General features: G+C 37.4%; 1 protein-coding gene across 2 annotated transcripts in view; it reads right to left on the minus strand.

Moving 5' to 3' along the window:
• Positions 1 to 6,351: 6,351 nt before the first annotated feature.
• PPP2R2A (protein phosphatase 2 regulatory subunit Balpha) overlaps positions 6,352 to 26,422 on the minus strand; it is an 83,907-nt gene continuing 63,836 nt past the window's right edge. For both annotated transcript variants that reach the window (XM_040490236.1, XM_040490237.1), the window contains exons 4-10: positions 23,329 to 23,494; positions 17,076 to 17,188; positions 16,200 to 16,377; positions 14,406 to 14,570; positions 13,320 to 13,489; positions 10,616 to 10,707; positions 6,352 to 7,355 (exon numbers count right to left, since the gene is read on the minus strand). In XM_040490236.1, the coding sequence (XP_040346170.1) occupies positions 7,076 to 7,355; positions 10,616 to 10,707; positions 13,320 to 13,489; positions 14,406 to 14,570; positions 16,200 to 16,377; positions 17,076 to 17,188; positions 23,329 to 23,494 (1,164 nt within the window). In that variant the 3' untranslated portion in view covers positions 6,352 to 7,075. The remainder of the gene's footprint in view (positions 7,356 to 10,615; positions 10,708 to 13,319; positions 13,490 to 14,405; positions 14,571 to 16,199; positions 16,378 to 17,075; positions 17,189 to 23,328; positions 23,495 to 26,422) is intronic.

The following is a 26,422-nucleotide window of genomic DNA, read 5'->3' on the forward strand; positions in this document are numbered from 1 at the left end:
GTTTCGCTATTGGAAGATAAATGAAATTATATGGAGACAATAGAATTACACAAAACGCCAAAGAGTCAAGTGACATACAAAGTAGAATTACTTGATGCTCTAGTTAACGGCTACAGGTAAAATATAGTGAAATTAGTAGCTCTCACATGTCATCATTAATAGAAATGAAAATGCAATGAAGAAGTAAAATGATTCATAATAAAAAACATTTTTAGGTGTAAAAGTGAACATAAAAGAACTTTTTCTCATTTTCTAACCCTAAATGAAGGGAAGGACTTTCTAACCATAAATGAAATAGACTCTTTGGTTTGATGACAAAAAAAAGGGAGGAGGAGGAGAAGAGGAGGGGAAAGGGAGGACAGGGACGGGGGAAGGAGGAATAAAAGCAAAAATAAGAAAAACCACAGTGTATGGTATTTTGTTATAGCAGCCTGAGCAGAATAAGATAAACAGAATGTTATGAACAACTCTGCTCATAAATCCGATAACTTAGATGAAATGGACAATCTCCTTGAAAGCCAAAATGCTAAAACTGAAGAAATAATCTGTAGAATTCTATTTAAAAAATTGAATTCAGGGGGCGCCTGGGTGGCGCAGTCGGTTAAGCGTCCGACTTCAGCCAGGTCACGATCTCGCGGTCCGTGAGTTCGAGCCCCGCGTCAGGCTCTGGGCTGATGGCTCGGAGCCTGGAGCCTGTTTCCGATTCTGTGTCTCCCTCTCTCTCTGCCCCTCCCCCGTTAATGCTCTGTCTCTCTCTGTCCCAAAAATAAATAAACGTTGAAAAAAAAATTAAAAAAAAAAATTGAATTCAGATAAAAATCTTCCAATAAGAGGCCCAAATGGCATCCGCGGTGAATACTACCCAACACTTAGGGAAGAAACTATATATGAATTCTACCCACATTCTTCCATAGTATGGGGGAGGAGGGAAACTTATTTTATGAGAGCAACATTACACTGACCAAAATGACATTAAAAGGTAAGGAAACTACAGATCAATATCCCTTATGAACACAGAGGCGAAAATAACAAAATACTAGCAAAAGAATCTAACAATATTCTGGAAATGCAAGGCCGGTCCTTCAACAAAAGACATCGTTTCAGTAGATGCAAAAAAAAAAAAAAAAAAAAAATCTGACAAAATCCAAAATCCATGCGTGATTAACAGATCTCAGAAAACCAGGAATAACACGGAATTTTCTCAGCCTGAAAAAGGCCATTTGCAAAAACCCTACAACTAACCTACTTAATGGTAAACAACACACTTAATGGTAATGGTAAATGAATGCTTGCTCCCTAACATTGGTGACAAGGCAAGGATGTGTCTGAACTGACCTCACCACTCCTTTGACCGTCAACTGGAAGGTCTAACCAGGGCAGCAGGACAAGGAAGAGAAAGAAAAGGCATCTGAAAGGAAAATTAGAAAGACTGTGGAGAAAGAAAACATTTGTTATAAATAATCTGCAGACAACATGGCTCAATAGAAAACTTCTAAAAATCTCCGTAAGTGAATTTGGTAAGATGTCGGGATTACAGGGTCTATATACAAAAATCCATTCTATTTCTAGATGTGAACAATGAACAATTAGATATTGAAAATTGTATAAGTACCAATTCCCCAGCATACATACAAAAAAACCCCATGAACCGGTAACAGTACTATCGTGCAACATCTGTACGCTAAAAACTAAAAACAGTGATAAAAGAACTCTGCAACCTACAGAAAATGGGACAATATGCTGTGTTCACTCAGATTGGAGGACAAATCCTAAAACGTCCACGTTCCCTGAACTGGTCTGTGCGTGCAGTGCCGTTATCATCCAAATCCGAGAGGGTGTTTTTGTTCGCAACAGGCTGGCTCTAAAACGTGTAACGGAAAGGCAAAGGAATTCAAATTGCAACACGTTTTTGAAACAACAAAGTTGATTTTCTGACTTACGGAAAGCGACACGAATCAAGGCAAGGCAGTGTGGATGAGAGCAGATACACTAATGGAACAGTTTAGAAACCGGCTAACACTGTGGCTGATTGTCAGCAAAAGGGTAAAGAAAAAACTTGATCTATCTGTGGTGTATAGGTTTTATACGTACCATATGTAAAAAGTAACTCAAAGGCATCACAGACCTAAATGTAAAAACTTAAAACTGTTAGAGTTCTAAAGAAAAAAAAAAAAATCTGTCACCTTAAGTTGGGCGGGTTTCTTGGATGACACCACAAGCGTAATCCATTAAAGTTGCTAAAGTGGACCTTGTGAAAATTAAGAACTGCTGATGTTCAAAAAGCTCTGTTAAGAGAATGAAGAAAAGACTGGCTCAGAATGGGAGAAAATATTTACAGAGTACATACGTGTCTTGTGTTACAGAAATGAGTTACCTGGCTAGAAATAGGGCAACACAAATTGGTGTACCATTTCTGACTTTTTCAAATTAATAAAACTGAAACATGAGATTTTGTAAGGAAGTGTGAAGATACGGGTAATCCCACACACTAGTGATGGAACTTCCATTTTTGGAAGGTAAATCTGACAACATGTATCGTATCTTAAATATATCCATAGCCTTTAACACAGTAACTGTGTTTCTAGGAATGTATCCTAAAAATCGGACCCATCAATACTTCTATTTGCAAAAATAAAAACAAAATTCAGCCCTCACAACAGGGACCAGTGAAATAAATAGTGGATGATCCACAAATGTGAGGCTTTGCACACAGGGAAATCTCGTATCTGATCTGGGACACTGCTCAGCACAATGTTGAGCAGAGAAATAGGACATTAAACTGTACACGATTCCATTCTCTATGGAAAGAAAAAAAAAGGCAACTATGTTTTCCCTGCATGGTAAGATTACTGGTGGGGTATTTTTCCCTTCTGTACTTTCTGAAAAACATGCATTCAGGGTCTAGAAGGTTTTTGTTTTTTTAAAGAAATGGTGGCCCAGAGTTAAATCAACATAAAACTCCTGGTCTCCTTGTAAATAAGAAAGCGAACATGGCACTTAAGGATCTGATTTTGCAAAGGGGTAGCTAGACTGTGTAGGCTAGGATTGAAACAAAGGAGTGCTCGACTCTTTCGTAATTTCACTTTTGCTGCTTCCTCAGTAAGAAAGGATCACAAAAGACCTCATAAGTGACATGTGGGATCCATTCTCTATCATTGGGCCTGTTAATAAGTACTGCTAGGTCATGTTGAATACTGGTTTTATTTGGACATAAGTATACCTTGGGCTTCCCCTTTATTTGGTTCCCAATTTAGTGTTTGATAATTAAGCTCTTCCAGTATAGGAATATAATTCTCCTGTTAATGAATTCTTAAAAATACCTGGTAAATGCTGTTCAGGACTTAACCATTGCCCCCTAGTGGGAAAGCCCTCAAATAACTTGTTGCTATTCACCTACTACTGAGCAGAAGCATAGAACTTTAAAAGAAACAAGTTTAGTTCTTTGCTAAATTTCTCCTTTTGGAGGCATCTTTGAAGTGCCTTCAGTTTGACAGTTACTGTGCCAAAGAGGAAGTTTTGGTGGGCGTGTCTTAATTCTTACGTAGAGATAGATTAAAAAGTCTGATACCACTATGCAATAAAATGGCAAGGCGACAAAACTAAAGTTATCACCAGCTTAAAAAATTACCTTCGGCATTTAAGAACACCCCCAAGGCTTTGTAAGCTCACCAAGCATTTGATAATACTAAACAGTGAGTGAGGATGTTTTGACTTCATATGCAGTTCTACAAAATGAAGCAGGGTCAGGTTCTAAGGTTTGGGGAAAAGGTGTGTGAAAAACTTTTAGTCACGGTCACACACACACACACACACACACACACCCCTTATCAACCAACTGAATAAATAAGACCCAAAAATAGTAATGTTCTCAAATGCTAAAGTAAATTGACTTGATTCTTGATTACCTAGCATTCACCTTTTCTCTTTTCTAGGCTTGGTTCTGTTCTTCCAGAAGTGATTATCTCCACTTGAATTTAAGTGTGATTTAAAGAAAAAAAAAATGCTGAAGCAGTGTTCTCCAAGAAGGTAATGATTTGTATTTCACTAAAAACACTGATCAGTAGTGTTTAGGTTTCACATATAAATTTTCCAAGACCAAAAAGATATTACTTGAAATAGTTACACACTGCAAGAACCTGTTCTCATACTTCTCATTTTCTTTAGGAGTATCTGTAGCCAGAATCCTCACATTTAAGGTTTATAAAGATCCTCACTAAAAAACAAAAACAGAAACAAACAAAAAAAAAACCCGAAAAACAAAACTTCAATTTGAAATGAGAAAAAAGTGCATGGATGTCTTTTTGGTTTTTTAAATAGGCTCCATGCCCCGTGTGGAACCCAACGTGGGGCTTGAACGCACCCCGCTGAGATCAAGACTTGAGCCGAGATCAAGAGTTGAATGCTTCATCGACTGCCACCCAGGTGCCCGGCATGGAGTCATTTATTCCAAAGGACTAAGGGCTTCACAGAAGACAGTTTAATGTCCAGTAGTTAGTTGTTACATGAACAGCTGTTCACCTAAATACAGAGATTTATAAGATGACTACTGCCCAGCCACTAAAGAGATCAAAGGAGATTAACAGAATGCAAGTTCCTTTTCCTACTGTAATTTTAAAAACAGGTTAAGACAGAAGGGATAGATTATGAATGTTTGTAGGTGTCAATAGAATACAAGCAACTTGACAAGACTAAGTTTATTCTAAGCAAAATTTTTATTAATAAAAAGATTAACCATGACCATATGAGATGAGTGGCTGGGCTTCTAATTTGCTACATCAAATAAGTAAAAATGGATACTTGAGAATATCATTACAATTTGTAATAGCATTCCTTTATGGAGGCATTTTAACTGTAGTAATGTTTCTCTTAAACATAAAAAACTAACCCTTAGTGTCATGAGTGAGAATCATTATAGCTATTGCTGAATCCAAAGAGAATTTCCAAGAGTTGTTTGGTGGTATTAATCTCAAGATCTACACCCAAACTTTAGGGAAACGATCTTCCGCGTAGATCTGGAAAGCTGCCTGATCAGAGACGAGCATCAGTGTTTGATACTGTGGCAGGAGAACATCCCACTCCGAGTCAAGTGTAAAGAATAAATAACAAATTAGGAATGCACCCAAGATCCCCAAATAAGTTAGTAAAAGTGCCATTACTTGAAGAATTTCCAGACATAGAACGTGTTTAAATACAAATTCCAATTTGTTAAGTCCAAAAGATACAGTAATTTTATTACATAAAATTTCTCCTGTGTGCTAAAAATGTTGACTTACAAGACATAATATTCGTATAAGTATAGAGGGAATTACGGTCGAATTGCTTCATCTTTCATTGATGAGAATAGAACCATAGGTAGTGGACATATATATATATATGTGTGTGTATATATATATATATATATATATATATATATATATATATATACACATACACGAAGCACTCAGAGTCCTCTAAAATTCTAGGTTGTCTATTACTGCTCATCCAAAACATCCTAACCATTCTCTAATAATATACATGCCTACTCAATTTATAGTTTTAAAAATAAAGTCCATTTTCTTCTCCATTAAAGCTTCTGCAAGACTGACAAAGGTACATTCTACCCATTAAAAAATAGGAGTACTCTTCATCTTTGGAAAAGGTATCACCACTTAAGGAAAATGTAATCATTTACAGATTACTAAATTTTTATTTGAGGCAGCTGTTGGGAGTCCATTAAGCACTTTCTGAACACTGAACCTTTAAAGTTTGTCTTTAATATTAATACTTTGGAAAACCAAAAATAGAGGAAAAACATATCTATGGCAAAGTACATTTCATTCAGATCTGATAGCAGGAAAATACAAAAAAAATATTTAGTGCAGTGTCAATTTTATCTATGTAAATCACTGGAGGATAGTTTTGTCATGTCTTATGAGTGAATGACAAAAAAAGTTTTAACCTGTTAAGAAAGTTTTTTAAACCTTTAACTTTAGTAAGGCAAAAATGAAATTAAGCACTGTAAAAAGTCTTTAAAAATGAAGTTCTACAAATTTGGTTCCCATTTACAACAATTTCATTAACAGATGAGTTAAGTGTAGATACAATGTATCCAATACTTATAACCACAGTAAAAAAAAAAATCTCTAATAGCAATTTATAGATTGTGAAATCCTTAGTAATACCAATATATATTCAAAACATGTTCATACAGAACCAAGACCCCTTCTTCTCCATGTAAAAGAACACTTGTTAAAAATAGTTAACAAAAATACCAATTAAACAATGGAAACTCATTTCATTTCACTGCGCCCAAAAGTATGACACAAAATATTGGCTTAGAGAGGTAGATTAAAAAAGAAAAAGAAAACCAGATTCTCCATTCTTTGTCACTTTTATTCAGTAGTAGTAGTTTTTTTTTTTCCTTATTTTCGGTGCCAGACACGGCAAGGAGTGATTACAGCCAACTGTTACTTAAAACATTTGTTCGCAACATATACCCCCTTTACCACTGACCCCAAACTGACTCATTTTGTGTGCTTTCGTTCTTTCTTTTTTTAATATACCACCACCAAGACTGGGTGGAGGGGCAGGGGTGAGAGAGACGGAGGGGAAGAGTCCAGGAGGCCAGAAGAGGAGGAATGCTACAAGCCACAGTAAGAATGAGCTGTGTTTAATTTAAAAAAGGGGGAGGGGTGTACCCCACAAATGATACAGTAATGAGGATACACAATTAAATCCCATAAGCATGACTGAAGGCTCTCACTGTGTTTGACGTCATCACAATGGAAGGCATAAAAAGTGGAGGAAATCAATGTTGACACAGTCCAATCTAGTCCATTAGGCAAGATGGTGCAAGAAGTCATTTAAATTAAAAGTGCCCTACCCTTACCTACATGGCTAGCAGACATGGAGAACACCGCGGGGAGAATCCACAGAGATCTCTCCATGTAGCTATAAAAAATGTGTTGTCGAATGGCACACTGTCAAACACTGGAAAGGGGCGCCACAATGGACCTCTCTCGTTTTTAGGTACGAATGCTAGATTCAACTATCTCAACTAAGCAGGAAGTGGGCTCTTCGGCTGGGAATGCCAACCCTAATTCACTTTGTCTTGAAATATATACAGATTGTTTGTAGTAGCTACAGCAATGATATTTTCCTTGGGGTGCCAGGCCGTATGAAGTATTTTCTTGTTGAAGTCTAGGCTGTCAACGCTTATTTCATCTTTCTTTCGCTTGCCACTTGCACAGACTTTGCGTGGCTTCAGAACCGTGCGAGGTTTATTGTTTTCCCGCGACGCTTCTAGGGTTATGTCTCGCTTTGTGTTCCTGTCAAACATTCTGAAGAAGTTATTGTAAGATCCGGTCATGACAACACTGCAAAAGCAAACAAGTGTGCAGTCAAATAAGTGAAAAGAGTTTATTTCCAGTACAACGGTTCAGGGATGAAACCCAGTCCAGTGTGCTCCACAGGAAATAGGGACTTCGAGCACGTCTGGATTCAGGAAGAGGGCTGCTGACACACCAACCCCGAGACCATCCAAACAAACTGGTACTAGTCTGGGGCTAGGGCTAGGGAGCTTGGTTTTCTGTCATCGACTCCTTTTCATGACTACCCAAACCATCACCAACGCGGGAAGCATTCTCAAGGGCAGCTTCTGATTACTAGTACTGACGTCACCTTTGTCGAACAATTTTGCCCCTACAGGCTGTTACGTGACTGACCAAACCTGTAGCTTTCTGAAGTACCAACCGTGGGACCACAGGTTCTGAAACCCCCAAACCGCACGGTATAAAACCGCTCATAAGAAACCAACGCTTTGTTTTGTGATTTAAATGATAAACTAGAGAACTTGTTCCCAGGATGCTGTCTGGCTGGGATCATCCTAGCTTATGAATGGTTTAAGAAATCAGCTTCTGAGAATACTGAGTAGCATATGAAGTTTTTATGAACAGAAAGTCGTTTTGCCTATAACATTAAATACATCTGAAGCACTTTTTTTGACCAATATTTTTAATGGCAGCCGTTTAAAGGATGCCAAATTTTAATCCTACCCAGGGTAGCTCTTTGTCAGCTCAACCTTCCATCCATCACCGCTCAACACTTACTAAGTTTTAAGTATCCCAGTAAGCAAAACCTAAGTTTGAAACCGTTCATTTGGAAAGGGTCTGGTGCTATTATTACTTCCCCCATTCTTCCCACATGGTTTAAATTATTATTGTAAATAAGATCACAGGTTATCAAGGAACTGTTTACCACTTGAAAACAACTCTGAGTATTTGCACATATCGTACGTTACACAGTACTGTCAATTCCCCCAAAGGACATTTGACAGCATTTTAATCAAACTTAAATAGGTGCATATACCTGAAGGTACTAAAACTGTATTTCTTTTAAAAGGATTTATGTAATTTAGACCGGCATCCTTGTATTATTTGAATCTGTGAGGTTTTAATGGATTAGGACACGTAGGTCTATTTAAAAGGTTTCGTTAGGCCAGCATTTCTGTGGTATACCTGCCAAAAATGTGTCACCTGAATCAAGTCCCGAGGAAACATTAGACAACACTCCAACTGAGAAACATCCTATAAAATCACTGGCCTGTTTTTCAAAAATGCCACAGTTGCAGAAGACAAGGAAAACACGAAGAACTACTGTTCCAAATTAAAGAAGACTAAGGAGATAGGACAACTAAATGTTACATATATCTTTGGATTGGCTATTTGATCAGATTTTTTTCCTCTGCTAGGAAGGACGTGACTGAGGAAGGCTGGGGCGGGGGGGGGGGGGGTTAATTTTTTTGAAGTTTATTTTTGAGAGACAGAGAAAGAGAGAGTGCAAGAGCGAGCAGGGGAGGGGTAGAGAGAGAGGGAGCCACAAAACTCAAAGCAGGCTCCAGGCTCTAAGCTGTCAGCACAGAGCCCCACGCATGGCTCGAACCCAAGAACTGTGAGATCATGACCTGAGCTGCAGTCAGAGGCTCAGCTGACTGAGCCACCCATGCGCCCCGAGGCTGGGGAAAGTTTAATGGGCTCTGTGGATTAGACAGGAGGACTGCACCAACGCGAGTTTCTCTGCTTTAGAGGACTGCCCTGCCATCACATGGGAGAAACTATTATGTTTTAGGAATACTTATTAAATTTAAATACTCATCAATTTAAATTTAAGGGCAATGGGGCATGTTTGGAATTTACTCTCAATTGGTTCACAAATAATGTGCGTCTGTTTAAATGTCTTTTTTTTTTTTTTTAGTTTATGTTTGTTTATTTCTTTTGAGAGAGAGAGAGAGAGAGAGAGAGATCCCAAGCAGGCTCTGCACTGTTGGCACAGAGCCCGACGCGGCACTCGAACTCACAAACCGGGGGATTGTGAACGGAGCTGAAATTCAGCATTGGACGCTCAACCAACTGAGCCACCCAGGAGCCCCTACCTGCATGTCTTTAGAGAGAGAGAGAGAAAAAAAGACCCAGCAAAAGAGAATGACCCAGCAAACAGTACCAGGAGAACCTGAGTAAGGGCTAAATAAGATGTGTCACCCTTACAAGTTTTCCGTAAGTTTGAAATCATTTCCAAAAAATTATTTTAAGGTTAAGGGAAATCAACAATTTAAACCGTGTGAGGAAGAACTAGTTGTAGCAGTGTGCCGTATTCTATTCTATCAGTGTCTTCTTTCTCTTCCTACTTGCTAATTTCTCCTTTCCTCTTCTTTTCTTTTTTCGAAACTTCTCGATGCCTCGGGGTTAGTGCATTCAAAGGCAAAGCTTGCTTATTCCTAGTCTAGGTGTACTCTGGTCAGCCTATTACTGGGTGTAATGTTAGAATCAGATAAAAGTACTTTTAAAAGTCATACCAAAGATAAACGATCTAAGTTCTATCATCCTCTTTAACACATTAATACCACGAGACTCAAATTTTATCAAGCTTCACCGATTAAACTAAAAGTACCTCTAATTACCTTGAAGGCAAGTTTAGGTAATCCCCAAATTATGTTTTCTTGTACCATGTTCTGTTCTATTGAAACTAAAACCTGAAAGATTAAGACTTATTTATCCTTGGAAATAATGATACACACATTCATGACATGGTAAAAATGAAGCATACCATGCCAAAGTTGTGGATTATAAAAATCCTAATTACTCATGGTAATATGGTTAAAATTACAGATGATAATTACCACTTCCATGAGATATTAATGTAGTGTCTGGAAAAACTGGTGTGTAGCATTCCAAACGAAATATTCACTGACTAAATATTTCTAAAAACAGTTTCATACTTGATGAACAAACTGAAATTTCACCATTTTAACTAATGACATGTCAAAAAATGTCATTGATCTGGTTCACAAAGGGAAATATTTAAAGACATTTAAGTCATAATTTAAGATCCTGAGACTTCTTTGTGCATTTTCATATTTATTAGTGAAACAGGTTTAATTTTTTTCTGCTGTTACTGCTGTAAGATTACTGAATTTATTTCAAGGAAACTGAAAGAAAATGAAGTCAGGATTTATAATTTGTGTCAATCTAAAAGAAGTTGTATTTTTAGTGAATGTGGCAACCATAGAAGCGAAATAGCAAATTTCTTTCCTCTAATGAAATGCACAATTGAATGAGAAGTTCAAATTAAAATCAATTACCTGTCAGATCCGTTCCAACAACATTCAAATTTGTCAAATATGCAGTCATTTTCATACAGTGAACAAAGTTTACTTCTGAGGTATTCATGAACCTGAGTTTTAAGTACAAATGCATTATTACAGATATATTTATTTACATCTTAATATCTGCTGATTGATATTAGGAAAACAATTTAACTAAATCCTTACTTGTTTTTTTTAAAAAAAGAAATATACAGAGATACATACACACTTTACTTAATCTTATTAAAATTCAATTCTCTTGGTAACAATAAAGGCAATAATTTTATTCTTTTACAAACAAATGAGCCCCTTTCCAAGAACACACATTTTCCCATTGTAGGACAGAGAAAAATACCCTTTGGGGCATGGCAAATGAACACTTTATAGGCCTGACTAATTATTCAGGTAGAGAACATTTGAAAATGGTACAGATAAGAGAATGATAATTAAAGACTATTATTATTATATCTGTAGTTGAATATGTTAACACTTGGTTTTCAATCCATAAATTACTGATAAAGAACTCAGTATTATGTTTTACTTCCTTTTTAAATAACTACTTCCTGGGCATAAATAACTGAAGCCCTATATTGTCATTACATACCCATACTATGCGCAGCATATGCGCCCCTGGTTTGGTGATAAATTACAACTGACCCTTGAACACCATGAGGATTAGGGGTGCTAACCCCATTGCAGTCAAAATCCATATAGAACTTTTGACTCCCCCAAATTTAACTACTAATAGCCTACTCTTGGCTGGGGAAGCCTTACTGATAATATAAAGTTAACATGTATTTTTTTTAATGTTATATGTAATATGTATTATATACTGTATTCTTATAATAAAGTAGGCTAGAGAAAAGAAAATCATAAGGAAGAGAAAATACATTTATGGCACTATACTGTTTTTATAGAAAAACAGTCCACGTGTAAGTGGACCCACGGAGTTCAAACCATGTTGATCAAGGATCAACTTCATATAGTTACTCGAGGTATGCATCACTAAAAAAATTGGTTATTACTTGATATTCCTTATGGAGTATCAAAAACTAATGAAGAGGTACTGGTTTTCTGAAGTATAATTCTGTATTTTACTCACTAGTATCTCACAAGGGTTATAAGCCAGAAAAATCATTAAATCTGGTATTGAAAAAGTATTCTGAGAAATGATGCATTTTTCTCAGTATTAACACCGTTAAATTACAAAGGACATTCCAAAGCTTTTGTTGTGACCAGAGGGAGGGAAAAAGGGGTCTCTATCTTACTGACTTTACTTAGAGGGCCTTATAAAATAAATAATGACAGAAAAGAGCAGGTACCTTCTAAATGCTTAGAATTCTCTATTCTTTACGAAACAACCTTAAGTCATTTTAAGTGTCCATTTCAATTAAGTACAGTGGAATGATTCAGCCATGTCTATGTGACATTAAGCACAAATTTGTTAACACAGAAGAACTGTAACTCATGTAGAGTTAGAAGGCAAAAAATTAATAAGCTCAAAATACCCTTTAGTCACACAGCTCAGAAAGAGGATTATATAAATTCAGTTAAGAGTTGAATCTGCATACATTACATTTGAGTATAACGTGACTCTACTCTGAATCACTAATTCAGCATAAGCAGAAAACCTGCAAATCTGGTAAAACGAGGTAAATCCTAACCATCCAACAAAGTTTTAGAATGCACATATAAGGGTTTCTCACCAAACAATTTTAAGTGTATGAAGTTAAGGTTCAAATCAATTACTCTCTATGGCAATGGGGTGGTGGTGGTGAGGAACCCCAGGAAATAGATTACAATCCTGCAGGTCACACAAATGTAACGTGAAAACAAAGCAGTATGTATTTGCTTTTGCTTCAACATAGCATTTATTTTAAAATTTCAAATACCATTAAGAAGAGTCTTAAGTAGTTTATGTTTGTCAAAGAGGATTAAAAAGTTAGAGAAACGTTGTTCTAATTTTATGGAAGACATATAACATAAAGAAGGTACCGTTTATAAGTTCTCTATTCATACAACTGTGTTAAGTGTTTTCTACACTGTAGCCTAGGGCTTCACCCAGGTTTTCTGCTTGCCCCCCACCCTGTTCCCAGCTGTGCACACCTTCATTCTCTTCTCTAGAAGAGACAGTGGATCAATGGTAGTGGCTGGCTGATGAGAAGAGAATCCAGACCTAACATCCTACAACAGATAGGCAACACCTAGAGCCGTCTGCTGGGCTTTCAAGCCCTTCTCCTTTAGCTTAAGACAACAGTTATCAGCCAAAAGGCAGAACGCCGGTCCACCTGACTGGGCACGCCCAAGTTCAGCTTCAGTTTTAAACTACTACTGTGCACACTCCAACCAGGACATCTCCAGTAAGACTGGCCATTCTCCCCAATCCTCTTCCCCACCTAGACATTAATAGAGAGCTTGCTCTCCCCTCCTCACTTTAAATGTAGACAGGGGTGGGGAAGAAAAGTTGTTACTACTGAACCAAACTGGTAGCAAAATCACACTTTAACTGAATAGACAACACAACCTACAAAAGTATACATAAAATTAACATTAGGCGAAGCAACATACTCAATGGATGTCTGAAGGAAAAAGCCTATGGGCTGACCATGCTGTACTGGGATTAACATGTAGTACAAAATCCACTATAAAGACTTAGAAGTAAACAAGGTATATGCTCATTGAAAGAAAAAACTGCAAATACCTGGTATGTTTCCACAGGCCTGTTTTCCATATTTAAGTCCCAAATTTTGACTGACAAATAGTCTCTAGTCATCATATATCGACCACTATGGCTGAATTTTACATCAGAAATAGAGGAGATGATTTCAGAAAAAAAAGACCTGTTACTGGGATCTTCAGGTTCTTCAAACACTAAAAACAAGCAAAAAAGGGCAAATTGTATAATATTCTGGCTCGGACAAAGCACTTGCTGAGACAACCATTCACAAACTTCCTACAAGTGAGTCAGAGTGACAGGCTAGTATATAGAACTGAAAAACCTCTCTCTGGCTACACGAACATAACCTCCCTGGAGGTTTCTTAGGAGTGATTTAGTGCCGATGTCGAAGACGCCCAAGTACATAGCACACACCCAGAGCCCTACGGCTGGTTTAAGGGAGCTAAGCTCCCCCCAGGGCTTCGGGCTCCAGAGTGCACCAGGTCTGCGGGTTCCGCATCCTCCACAACTGCCTGTACTGCCACCGCAAGAAACACACCGTCCAAATTCATTCCAGAGTCTACTGTTTTAGTGGCCAGGTGAAACTGTTTTGATAAAAGGCACGTACCAAATGAATTTCACATCTACAGTAACATGAAGACAATAATAATGTAAACCCTTAATTTTTTAACCTGGCGCTTTTTCATTTTTTTTGAAACCAAGGAAAGCTCTTCTCAGAAAAGTCTTCTGAGAAAACTCAAAATAGAAAGTGACAAAGGGAGGGCAGGGGGAAAAGAGAGAAGGGAGGGGGGAAGGGAAGGAGGAAAAAAAAACAACGATTACACTTGAATACAGAGTTGAAGAGCCTAACCCCAGGTTCCCAAAAAATCATATTCCATTTAAAAATATATCCACTGGGACATCGATAGACATGCTTCCAGGAGGGAGCTTCCAGTGGAGTAAGCTCCAGAGCCTCGTGTAGAGTCAGGCAGCTTGGCAAAGGGCACGGGAGACCCTGGGCACACAGATTCCCAGACTTATAAACCTACGTAAATGCAGTCACCACATCTGACACTAGTTTCAAAAAACCAGAAAATGTTATCATTTGAAAAAAAGACACAGTAAACTTACGTTTAGAATGCCTATCACAGAGGGCAGAGGCCCTCATGTCACATAAGCGAATAGTTCCTTTACTGCTGCTGTATACAAACGTGTTGCAGCTGTTCGGATGGAATTCTGCTGCTGTGATCACCTCTGTTAGCTCTTCCATATTGGCAGGCTTGATATCCACAATATCTGAATAGCATTTTATTAAGGAATTTCCACTTAGAAAAAAGGGCAAATATAATTTTGCAGTTCTGCAATCTAAAATTCATTCATAAACTTAATTAAGCACAAGTATTAATTCTGAATTGCATTCTACTCCTTAAAGGAGTATAAATCCCAGAGGGATTCTAACGCTTGGGGAAAAATCTTCGAAGAAACCATGGGTGAATTCTATATCCTGTTAGAATGTAGCAGGGCCTTTTTTTCCTGAGTGTGACACAAATCCCAGAAGCCACAAGGAACCGATTGATAAGTTATCTTCCTAAATATTGACAGGAGTTAGTGTACATTCCAAACAAAAGTAAAAAACTTCAAGGGGAACCTATCTGCACCACAAAAATGGAGCTGATGTACCTAACGTAAAAACTAGAAAAGAACAAAAGGAAACATAAGTGGTTGATAAACAGGACTTTTCACTAACGAGACTGGTAAAGGGACCAGACTGGAGGAAAAAGGCTCTTTTATACAATATGGGTAGAGTATAAATTCCAGTAAGGTGTTAATTTTTCAAATGAGGTCTATTTAAAAATACATACAATGATACTTGCGGTAATAACTGCTAACATTTACAAAACCTTAAAAAATAAAAGGAAGACAAACTTAAATATATTTATATACAACCCTAGATTTGTATTCACATAGTATGCTGTGTATGCCAGGTATGTATAGTATCATACACCTGTACAGAAAAATCTCAGAAGGATAATATGAACAATGAGAATGGCGTTGGGAAAGGTATTTCTATTGACTTTATACCACTATTGCATCATGACTTGTATGAATTTTTTTCCAACTCTAGTGAGCATATTTTTATAATTACATTTTTAAAGAATAATACTCCACAAATTTGTTTTTTACAAAAAACTCAACTATTAAAAACATTAATTTTCACAGGGACTGCAACAGTATTTAATATATAGCAAAGCACTTAGCGCTAATTACTGAACTTACTATACGTAATAGTACTTAAAATTCCAAGAATCCTATTTAAAATTTTTTTAATACTTATTTTTGAGAGAAAGAGACAGACAGAGTGTGAGCGGGGGAGGGGCAGAGAGAGAGGGAGACACAGAATCCGAAGCAGGCTCCAGGCTCTGAGCTGTCAGCACAGAATCCGACGAGGGGCTTGAACTCACGAACTGCGAGATCATGACCTGAGCTGAAGTCAGACGCTTAACTGACTGAGCCACCCAGGCACCCCAAACAATCCTATTTTTAAATCAATACATTATGCCCTTTATCAAAGAACTTCCCCCAGTGTTTAATCACTTAAGCACAAAGAAGAAATGCTATAGGGACGCCTGGGTGGCTCAGTTGGTTGAGTGACCAACTCTTGACTTCGGCTCAGGTCATGATTTCACAGTTCATGAGTTTAAGTCCCATGTCAGGCTCTGTGCTGACAGTGCGGAGCCTGCTTAGGATTCTCTCTTCCTGTATCTCTCTCAAAATAACTAAATAAACTTAAAAAAAAAAAGTGGTATAGTAAGAAGCTCCTATAAGCAGAAAAAATAAAAATACATGAAGGAGAGATGAATAAATAACTAGTGGGCACAACATGCCTTCTTTACCGAACACCAAAAAAAGAAACCAAATGGATACTAAAACTCCTGTCTGTAATCTCCAGATGCCAAAGATTAATCCGTAAATCATCTGCAGATAAATATGTTTCATAATCACTATTAATAGAAATTGAGTTGATGTGATATGTATGAGCATTGGCAAATATTCTTCGTGGACTGGCCTCAACCATTAGATCCATGGGCCTAAAGACTGGCACCTGTCAATACATGAAAAACAGTCATTACAAAATGCTCATTTATTTACAATGGCACTTAAGGTTCAGTTCTTTACTCCAGTTTTTGAGGGAACACTACAAATAGCACACAGATTTAGTTTTATACAGCAACTGATATTGATCCTTAAAGTGCTGACATGAGAAGAAAAATAATTTGGTCAATTTACCTTCTTTTTTTTTTTTTTTTTCAACCCTTCTTTTATACTATTAGAATTTGATGTGCGTTCTAGTTCCAATCTTTTGCTTGAAATTTACAAAGCTAAACATTTTCCAGTTGAAATGGCTAAAAAGGAAATTGGCCCAGAGCACCTAATTCTTGGCATTTTTCAGCAGGAACCAGAATATCTGGTCCATTTCTGCTTTTTTGATCTCCAAAGAAAATTAATCTTGAAACTTAAGGTTGTGTTAGCTAACACTCAAACCATGAGAGCAAAAGAGTATGACATACTATAAAACAGTCTTGCATTAGGTCTTGGGTCAGCCCCCGGCACAGAGAGACCTCTATGTGGGACATGGTTGTTTAAAATGGGAGTTTTTAATGTCCTACCTGGTTACAGAATTATTGGGAGGGGGCAGATTACAGTTAATCCTATTCAAGTTCTACTCAGGATCTAGCATATGTAATATGAATACAGAACACTATTTGTCATACCATCATTTTTTCGTTAAGTAGTACTTACTCGTAGTGTAGTGACTGTAGTAGGATCTCTATACCTTCCATCCTCCTCTTTCAAGTTATACCCTTCTGGTCTTTTGTCCCTTTCACTGATTTTCCATAATTTTATTGTTTTATCTGCAGAGAAAAATGAAAAAGTCCTCAAAAAAAGAGTAATACTAATGGAAGAAAAATATATAGGTACATTAAAACATGCTATTTCGGGGCACCTGAGTGGCTCAGGTGGTTGAGTGTCTGAATCTTGGTTTCGGCTCAGGTCGGGCTCTGCACTGACAGCGTGGAGCCTGCGTGGGATTCTCTATTCCTCTTTCTCTGCCCCTCCGCCCACTCAGGCCCGCTCTTTCTCTCTCTCAAAATAAATAAACGTTAAAAACAAATTTCCTATTACCTGATGAATAAAAACACATATTCATAGAAATACAATACAGAAATCACAAATTTATGTTAATGGTACTCATAAAGTACCATTTGATATTAAAATCAAGTCACAGCCAGGTCCTTTATCTTTTAAAAATTATTAAAGCTATGGGGCGCCCGGGTGGCTCAGTCGGTTAAGCATCCAACTTCAGCTCAGGTCATGATCTCACAGTTCATGGGTTCAAGCCCGGCATCGGGCTCTGTGCTCACAGCTCAGAGCCTGGAGCCTGCTTTGGATTCTGTGTCTCCCTCTCTCTGCCCCTCCCCTATCCACACACACTCTCTCTCTCAAAATAAATAAACATTAAAAACATATTTAAAAAAAAAAATTTTTTTTTTTTAACGTTTATTTATTTTTGGGACAGAGAGAGACAGAGCATGAACGGGGGAGGGGCAGAGAGAGAGGGAGACACAGAATCGGAAACAGGCTCCAGGCTCTGAGCCATCAGCCCAGAGCCTGACGCGGGGCTCGAACTCACGGACCGCGAGATCGTGACCTGGCTGAAGTCGGACGCTTAACCGACTGCGCCACCCAGGCGCCCCAAAAACGTATTTTAAAAAGTAATTAAAGCTAGAGGGGAAAAATTATACATCTATATATCTGTGCATGTAAACACATATATGTCTGTACATATATATACAAACACATACATATATTTACTTAATATTTAATTTTTAATAGAGAACAGAGTTAAGAAAGCTTATTATTTAGAATAAAAATGATAAAGGAATATCTATCTCCCTTTGTCCCATACTTCCTAGCAGATCTATCAAAGACTTCCCATGGGTGCCAGGGTGGCTCAGCCAGTTAAGCCCCTGACTTGATTTCTGCTCAGGAGCCTGCTTAGGATTCTCTCTCTCCCTCTGCCTCTCTCCTGTTCACGTGTGTGTGCGTGCACTCTCTCTCTCTCTCTCTCTCAAAAAAAAAAAAAAGAAAAAAAGAAAGGAAAAAAGAAAAAAAAGAAAAGAAAAAGACTCCACAAATTCCTTCACAAGACTGGATGCCTTTGTTTAAATCTATCTTCTCCCTGCTGTACTAGGGATTTAAGTCAAGTTGTTAACAGGACTGAAAAAAAAAAAACCGACCAATTAAAAGCTATGTCCCCAAGTTCTTCAAGACAAAATTCCTAGGTTATCAAGAACATAGAAAATAGTATTTTTTAAATAAATGCTTATTTTAAGTTCAGAGTTACAGTAAAGTTGCAAAGGTAGCACAGAGTGTTTCCATTATACCCTTCACCCAGTTTCTTCTAATGTCAACAACTTATGCAACCATGGTATTTATGCAACATCCTATTTAACCGTTTGTTACAATTAAGAAATTAACATTGTACATTACTATTAGCTTAAACTCCAGACTTTACTCAGATTTCACCAGGTTTTCTACTAAGCCCTTTCTACTCCAGGATCCAAACAACACTGTATTTAGTTGTCAACTTTCCTTGGTCTCTCTGACTTTAACAGTTTCTCAGACTTTCCTGATTTTTCATCTTCCTGACCATTCTGAGAAGTAGTAGTGAGGTACTGTAGAATGTCCCTCAGCTGGGTATGTCGGTTTTCTTTTCTCATCAGACTGGGATCACTGGTTTTCAGGAAGGTACCCGAGGTGAAGTAAGGTACACATGTATACATGATATCAACATGACTTTTCCACTGGTGATGTTAGCTTTACTCACTTGGCTAAGGCAGTATCTGCCAGGTTTCTCCACTGCAGTTACTCTTTCCCCCCTTGTCATACTCTATTCTTTGGAAATGAGTCTCTAAGTCTGGTCCACACTTAGAGAATCAAGTTACAGTTCCTGTAGGGAGGAGCATCCATCCATAGATTTGAAATTCTCCTGTAAGAAGTATCCCCTCTCCCTGCTTATTTATTTGACCAATCATTTATTTAAATCATTATGGGCTCAAGCACGTTTATTTAATACTTCATGTTATAATCCTAAAACTGCATTCATATAAATGTATCACATTCTTAATGGTCCTTTCATAAACAAATGGGTAAAACAACTTAAAAAACAATAGTGTATGGGGGCACTTTATAAAATTCTGTCACATACAGGGGTAGCAGGGACTCTTCTAGCCTCACCACCTCTCTCTGCCTGGTAGGGAAGTGTGTCAGTTACCCCTGTGGATGCCCTTTGCAAAGATGAAGTGTAAACAGAAAAAAATCGCTAATTTTGCTAACTTGTAATCTAATATTGCATCTAAACCCTAGTAATGTTTAGAGTTATCTTGCAGTTAAAAATTCTCTATGTGCTGTGTGTAAAATATATATATACTGTATATAACATATAATATATACTATATATAAATCTTATGTAAAGATTTATATATTTTAGGATATTTTACTTGTTCCCAAATGCATGATATAAATAAGTCAAGCCTAAACTCTTCATTTTTTAAAATTTTATTTATTTATTTATTTATTTATTTATTTATTTTTGAGACAGAGAGAGACAGAGCATGAACGGGGAAGGGTCAGAGAGACGGGGAGACACAGAATCTGAAACAGGCTCCAGGCTCTGAGCTGTCAGCACAGAGCCCGACGCGGGGCTCGAACTCACGGACTGCGAGATTATGACCTGAGCCGAAGTCGGACGCCCAACCGACTGAGCCACCCAGGCGCCCCAAGAAATAAATATTTTAAATATTTTTAAAAGCTTGTTCAGTTTTGAGAGAGAAAGTATACACGCACCTGAGCAGAAATCAAGAGTCATACGCTTAACTGACTAAACCACCCAGAAGCCCCAAGAAATGAAATACTTTAGTAAGTATAACAATTAAAAAAAACCAAAAACGAAATTCCTAAGCTCTACAGTAGTGACTTTTCTAGCTGTAGTTTTTGGCCTACTGGAGGTATGAAACAATAATCAAACTCCATAGAGCTGCATGCAAAATTATTTAAATATATATGCTTTTCTATAAAGAGGATTATTGGATTCCTCAAAGAAATCTGTCTTTTCTAAAAGGTTAAGAACCACTGCTCTTTGGTGGTTCCCTACATTGTCAATACTAATTAGTAAAGGGTGTTCCAGAAATCCCCAAGTCCCAGTGCCCCTCTCACCATAAAAAGAGGGTTGGGAGAGGGAAGACCATGCTACCAAGTTTCCTTTGTGGGAATGCAGCTTTATTATTCAAAAGCTTCTTATTAACAAGCTGTTAAAACACTTATTTACTAGTGAACTCTGTACTGCTCATATATTCAAGACTCATGGCCAACAGGTTAGAGATGGACATTTCTGCAACATGGAAGAATCGAGGAGAATTCAGAGAAAGCGAAACGAGATGAAAGAGAAAAAGAATAAAGTCACTTAAAGAAACATTAAAATGAACTGAAGTTATAAGGAGGGCACTATGAAGTGACTTAAGTAAGAACAATCTGGGGAACACTGGACAGTGTATGATGGGACCATGGCAAAGCAATGCAAAGATGAAAATGAGATTACTTTGGGTCAATCAAAGCTGCGATATTTAGTTCTATTCCCTACCATTCTCCCACAGTAGTTTCTCATCTTTTAGGAGAGTAAAGGCCCATTACAAATGGAGGAGGAGGAGGTATCATTATGCTTAATCTCACACAGACAACAATACCAAATTATATAAAGTTATTACTCAGAGTTGAGATGTTGACGTTCTCCCATGAGTACTTTCTTTTAAAAAGAATAAAGCTTTTCAGATATAGTTTGAGTTCTGCTCCTTCAATCCTTTTCCCATCCCACCACACCCAGACAAAGCAGTGTGTAACATTCCCATACCTGTTTTATCCTTCCACAGTGAGCTCTACTTTTTAGTACAAAAAAATAATGCATCCCCAAATAACTATTAGTACTCTTTAATAATAACGACAAAAGATACCTACAATGCACTGTGCAGTGCCCTTTAAAATAATGACTTTAAAATTTACTCAGTAAACCTATTTGGGAGACACTTGATTCTACAGAAAAATACTACATAGAGTCATATTCCTAAGACCCAAACACTGGAATCCCCAGTATTCTCCCCCTCCACTGAGCTTCTGTAAAGTTTTCTGTCTAGGATGGCTCATCTGATTATACACTGCTTTGCTTATGTCAAATCACAGAGAGTGCATGGAAGACACATGTGGATATCAAGTGAGAACTGAAAGATATTTGAGATTTATTCCATAAATGAACTGAAATGGGATTTGCTTCTGAACAATATTGAAAAGGAGAAGCAGAAGCACCTGAAAAAACAACTGGCTATGAACTGAGAACTGCTGAAGCTGGGTGATGGGTATGCAGGCTCCATTATTCTATTTCAACTTTTACTTTAAAAATCTCCCTTTATAAAAGAATAGTAATTTATCTCATAAGAAGTGAACTGCCATAATTATTAAGAACAAATATCCCAATATATGAGGTATGTATGCCCCAGCACACTTACTTGGGGCATTTACTTCCAAAAGTAGAAACCATATAAATGATATGATCAAGTATTATTTTGACGTGAAACAGCAGTATCTGAAGTGCTGTTGAAATAACTTAGTTTACATCTAAATTTAAAGTGAACCAAGATTAGAAGCCAACATACAACATGAATAAACACATTTCCTTCATCTATAATGCCCTAAGTTATAAGCTTTAAATCATTTTTATTTCTATTTATCTTTCCTTTAATAAGGAGAAGAGAGGCAAATGCAGTTTATGTGAGAAGAGATGGGGTAGAGGGTTTCAACGTGCTGGTTGGGGAGAGCTTTGACGATCCGAAAAGTGGTCACCTAAGAAGCAGCAAACATTTATGGTGTCAGCTAATGGCATCATTTTATGGAATGTATTTCTAAGAACTTGATACAGTGGGTGATAAAGCCTAAATTGGATGAAAGGGTCACTCAGTAATCTCCACCACATCACCCCAGAAGTCTCTTGACTTTATCATCTGCAAATGGGAAAGGACAGTAAGGTCTAGGTACTAAAATCTAATTTCATTAATAGTGCCTTATACAGCCTCAAGAAAGTTTTAATTTCAATTTTTACAGACAATGGCTAACTAGAACCTGGATGTACCCCCCTCAATCACTCTTAACGATTCTCTTCAGACCCAAACCCCTATGGATAAACCAAGTCACAACAACTTATATAAAAAAAATTTAGAAGAACAAAAAGAGATATTCTTAAATTCTGGTAGTCATTACATAATTCTAATTCTTACTTAATAACTTTTCTCGAGCAAACAAAATGGTGTAAGAAGAATCTTCTTCCATCGATGAGGCTTGTTGGGAAGAAGGCAGTATGTCAATTCCAGTTCGTGTCCTTAAAGAACAAGTATCAAGTAGAAAGAGTGCTCTCCCAAAAAGTATCCTGGAATGGAGACCATCCTTTGACAGATTGTGTGTATTTATACTGAAATACTCTTTGGAGAGCTTAGGCACACTTTAATGAGCACTCACTATGCACACTAAGAGTTATCACATTTAGTACTCATAATGATACTGTAACACAGATACTCCTATCTCCAGTTTGCCCATGAGGAAAACCTGACTCAAGTATTATGATCTGCTCAAGGCTACTAAGCCAAGAAGTGGCACAAACGGTACCTGATCTAAATCTAATAGTAAAGTCTTTATTTTTCTTCCCTACAGACTGTGTGTGTACTAAAAGAAAACTGACAGCTAAAGGATCTCTTTCATGGAATTTAGAGAAACTAAAAGAGAATACAAAAGGGAAGACAAAAAAGAATTTACACATTCCGTGTGGGAAAGACATATTTCCAAGTGTCTATTTGCAGAAATCTCTGAATTATTCTACTTTGTAAAGGTGAAAGTATCCTACAGAATAGGTGTACACAGTGGGCATATAAAAGGAAAAAATTTTAACACTTACCATTGGTAGACAATAAAAACTGAGCAGCATTTTTCTGGGGTAACCACCTAATTTTGTTGATCTTTTCTTCTATTTCTAAACTTTTCAAGTAGTCAAACTCTGGTTCATGGCTCTGAAAGGTGCTGTAAACATTATATTCTCCTCTGCTATGAGACTGGATTTTGTTCTAAAATGGAAACAAAAATATTTGGACGATTGTTGAGAAATATTTCAAAAAATAATCAAACATGTAATCAATTCCAACAGACCTTGCAAAATTCTGGTTAATTATCTGCATCTTAAATACAATTGCTTTTCATGTTTAAGGTCTTCAAGGAATAAATAAAACAGCTTCACCAAAAAGGAAAAGCTAAAGACTAATAATTAAGCCCAATATAATTGGAAAAGGGTACGGATCAATCTGATTACTAATTTACTGTTATTTAGCAAATAATAAAGGACTACTGGTAAAAAAAAAAAAAAAAAAATCTAAGCATCCTTAATGAGGGAGCTCATCCAAAAAGGGAAAAGTAAATAAAAGCTTATCAGAATCAGCTGGCTGAGGCACACTTTCTTTCTCTGCCCACTTTAGGGTCAATCCTCAGTTATTTAATATGATGCATTATTTTCCTCCTCCTCTTCCTTTCTCATGCCTGCCTTTAGGTCATTTCACCACTAAAAAACTCATTAAGAGCTCTCATCAATGTCATGGCCACCACAACTCCCACCCCAAGACCACTGTCACATAGCTCTGTTACTAAGTCCACATTCAGCATTAACCAGCAAACCACTCCCCACAAACCCATCAACAATTGTTTACGCTCCTTAAATTAGCCTTCTTATGTTATAAGCCTAGCACACACCGATGATTTATTTCATTTAGTATCAGTGAGTGAATATGGTTTAAGCTACTGGATAAAGAGACTGCTGGTGAACTTCTTTAGTTAACACTAACACCTTAGAAAAAGTCAGAGTTATAACCATGTTCAGAATTTTATCTTTTAACCTATTATCACATGATTAAAAATCTTTCCATCAAAAACACTGAAAGTTTAGTTCAAAGAAGAACCTATGGGAAAATAGTTCACAGGAACGATATTACTGATAGTCAACTATTTTAAGGTAAAACTGAATTATCAAGTGAAATGTTTAAGATTATCTAAAAATGGCTCATTGGTTATTATTCTCCATACAGAAAGCAAACCTTATTGAATCTTTTTTTTTTTTTTAATGAGGACATAGGTCTTCTTTAAAAAAAATTTTTTTTAATGTTTATTTTTTTTAGAGAGAGAGAGAAAGAAAGAGAGAGAGAGACACAGAACCTTAAGCAGCCTCCAGGCTCTGAGCTGTCAGCACAGCAACGCAGGGCTCAAACTCACAAACCACAAGGATCATGACCTGAGCTGAAGTCGGAGTGACTGAGCCACCCAGGCACCCCTTGAATCAACATCTTAAAAGCCTGTTTTGGGTTGTTTTTTTCTGGTAGCTTGATTACCTGGATCGATCATTCATGGTCACAGTTGTCTTTGTACCCTCCAGTAGCAGTATTAATTATTACTGAGTTTGCCAATATTAAGAATGCAGGGCATATGACAAAATATAATCCACATGGGGATTAGAACCTTGATCTCATTACCATAATCTTACACCAAATCAGATAACCCAATCCATTAAATAAGTATATGCTAATATCACTTCAGAAAAAAACATACATCTTCTATCTAAAATTACTGTTTCAAAAGGTTTGTCACGTTACTCTCCAAAAAAACTATCATAGCAATTCAAATTTTTTTTTAATGTTTTATTTTTATTTTTGAGACAGAGAGAGAGAGAGAGAGAGAGAGAGAGAAGAGAGACAGAGCGCATGAGCAGAGGAGGGGCAGAGAGAGGGAGATGCAGAATCTGAAGCAGGCTCCAGGCTCTGAGCTGTCAGCACAGAGCCTGATATGGGGCTCAAACTCACGGACCAGGAGATCATGACCAGAGCTGAAGTCGGACGCTTAACTGACCGAGCCACCCAGGCGCCCCATAGCAATTCAATTTTTAATATGAATGTGCTTTGAACTTGAGCAAGTGAAGTGCACATGTTTCCTACTACCTACAATAGAGAGATTTAATAACACAGATTCTCTACCTTCAAGTAACTTATGTATGTGAAACTTTAGTCAAAAGTAGAAATTAGGGCACCTGGGTCGATCAGTCATGTCCAACTTCGGCACAGGTCATGATCTCGCGGTTCTTGAGCCTGAGCCCCAATCAAAGCAGGAACCTGCTTTGGATTCTCTGTCTCCCCCTCTCTCTGCCCCTCCCCAACTTGTGTGTGTGCGCGCGTGCTCTATCTCTCTCTCAAAAATAAACATTAAAAAGTTATAAAAAAATAATTTTTTTAAAAAGCAGAAATAAGGTCCATTTAATTCAGGTAAGCAATATAGAGAACCAAGGGCAAACACATACACTTCTATATGCAAAAACTGGGTCTCTATGGGTCACAATATATAAAATGATAAGAAAAGCACAAACATAAACATATCTTCTAAAACAGGAAAAAAAACCCCATCATCCTGAAGACTCAGTAATTATTACATGGGTCTAAACATGATTACATGATACAAAAACAAAATCATGGAGATGACTGGCAGTCTTAATGGATTTTAAGAAGCATTTTTTCTTTACAACAGGCAAATAAAAACTACATCACACAAGAAGAAAGTTATGTCTACAAAGTTAAACATGGCAGGCTGGGCTCAAGTCTTAACAACCATATTCCTGAAACTCCACTAAAATTACAGTAAAATAATTTTTTTAATTATTTATTTTGTGTGTGTGTGTGAGAGAGAGAGAGAGAGAGAAAGAGGGAGTGAGTGAGCGAAAGACTATGTGGGCACGCACACGCAAGCAGTGGAGGGGCAGAAAGAGAGGGAGACAGGACTTGAAGTCACAAACCGCCAAGATCATGACCTGAGCTGAAACTGAATGTCTGATGCTTAACGTACTGAGCCACCCAGGTCCCTACATAGAAGAATTTTTAAAGACAAATCAACAAGAACAAAGAATAACAGCAGAGATGACAGCAGCAGTAACACACAGAAGAGGCCATAAAACAGATGCACGCACA

Source organism: Herpailurus yagouaroundi, unplaced genomic scaffold (genome assembly GCF_014898765.1).
Source record: "Herpailurus yagouaroundi ecotype Mexico unplaced genomic scaffold, PumYag 181, whole genome shotgun sequence".
In the NCBI taxonomy this organism is placed as follows: Eukaryota; Metazoa; Chordata; class Mammalia; order Carnivora; family Felidae; genus Herpailurus; species Herpailurus yagouaroundi.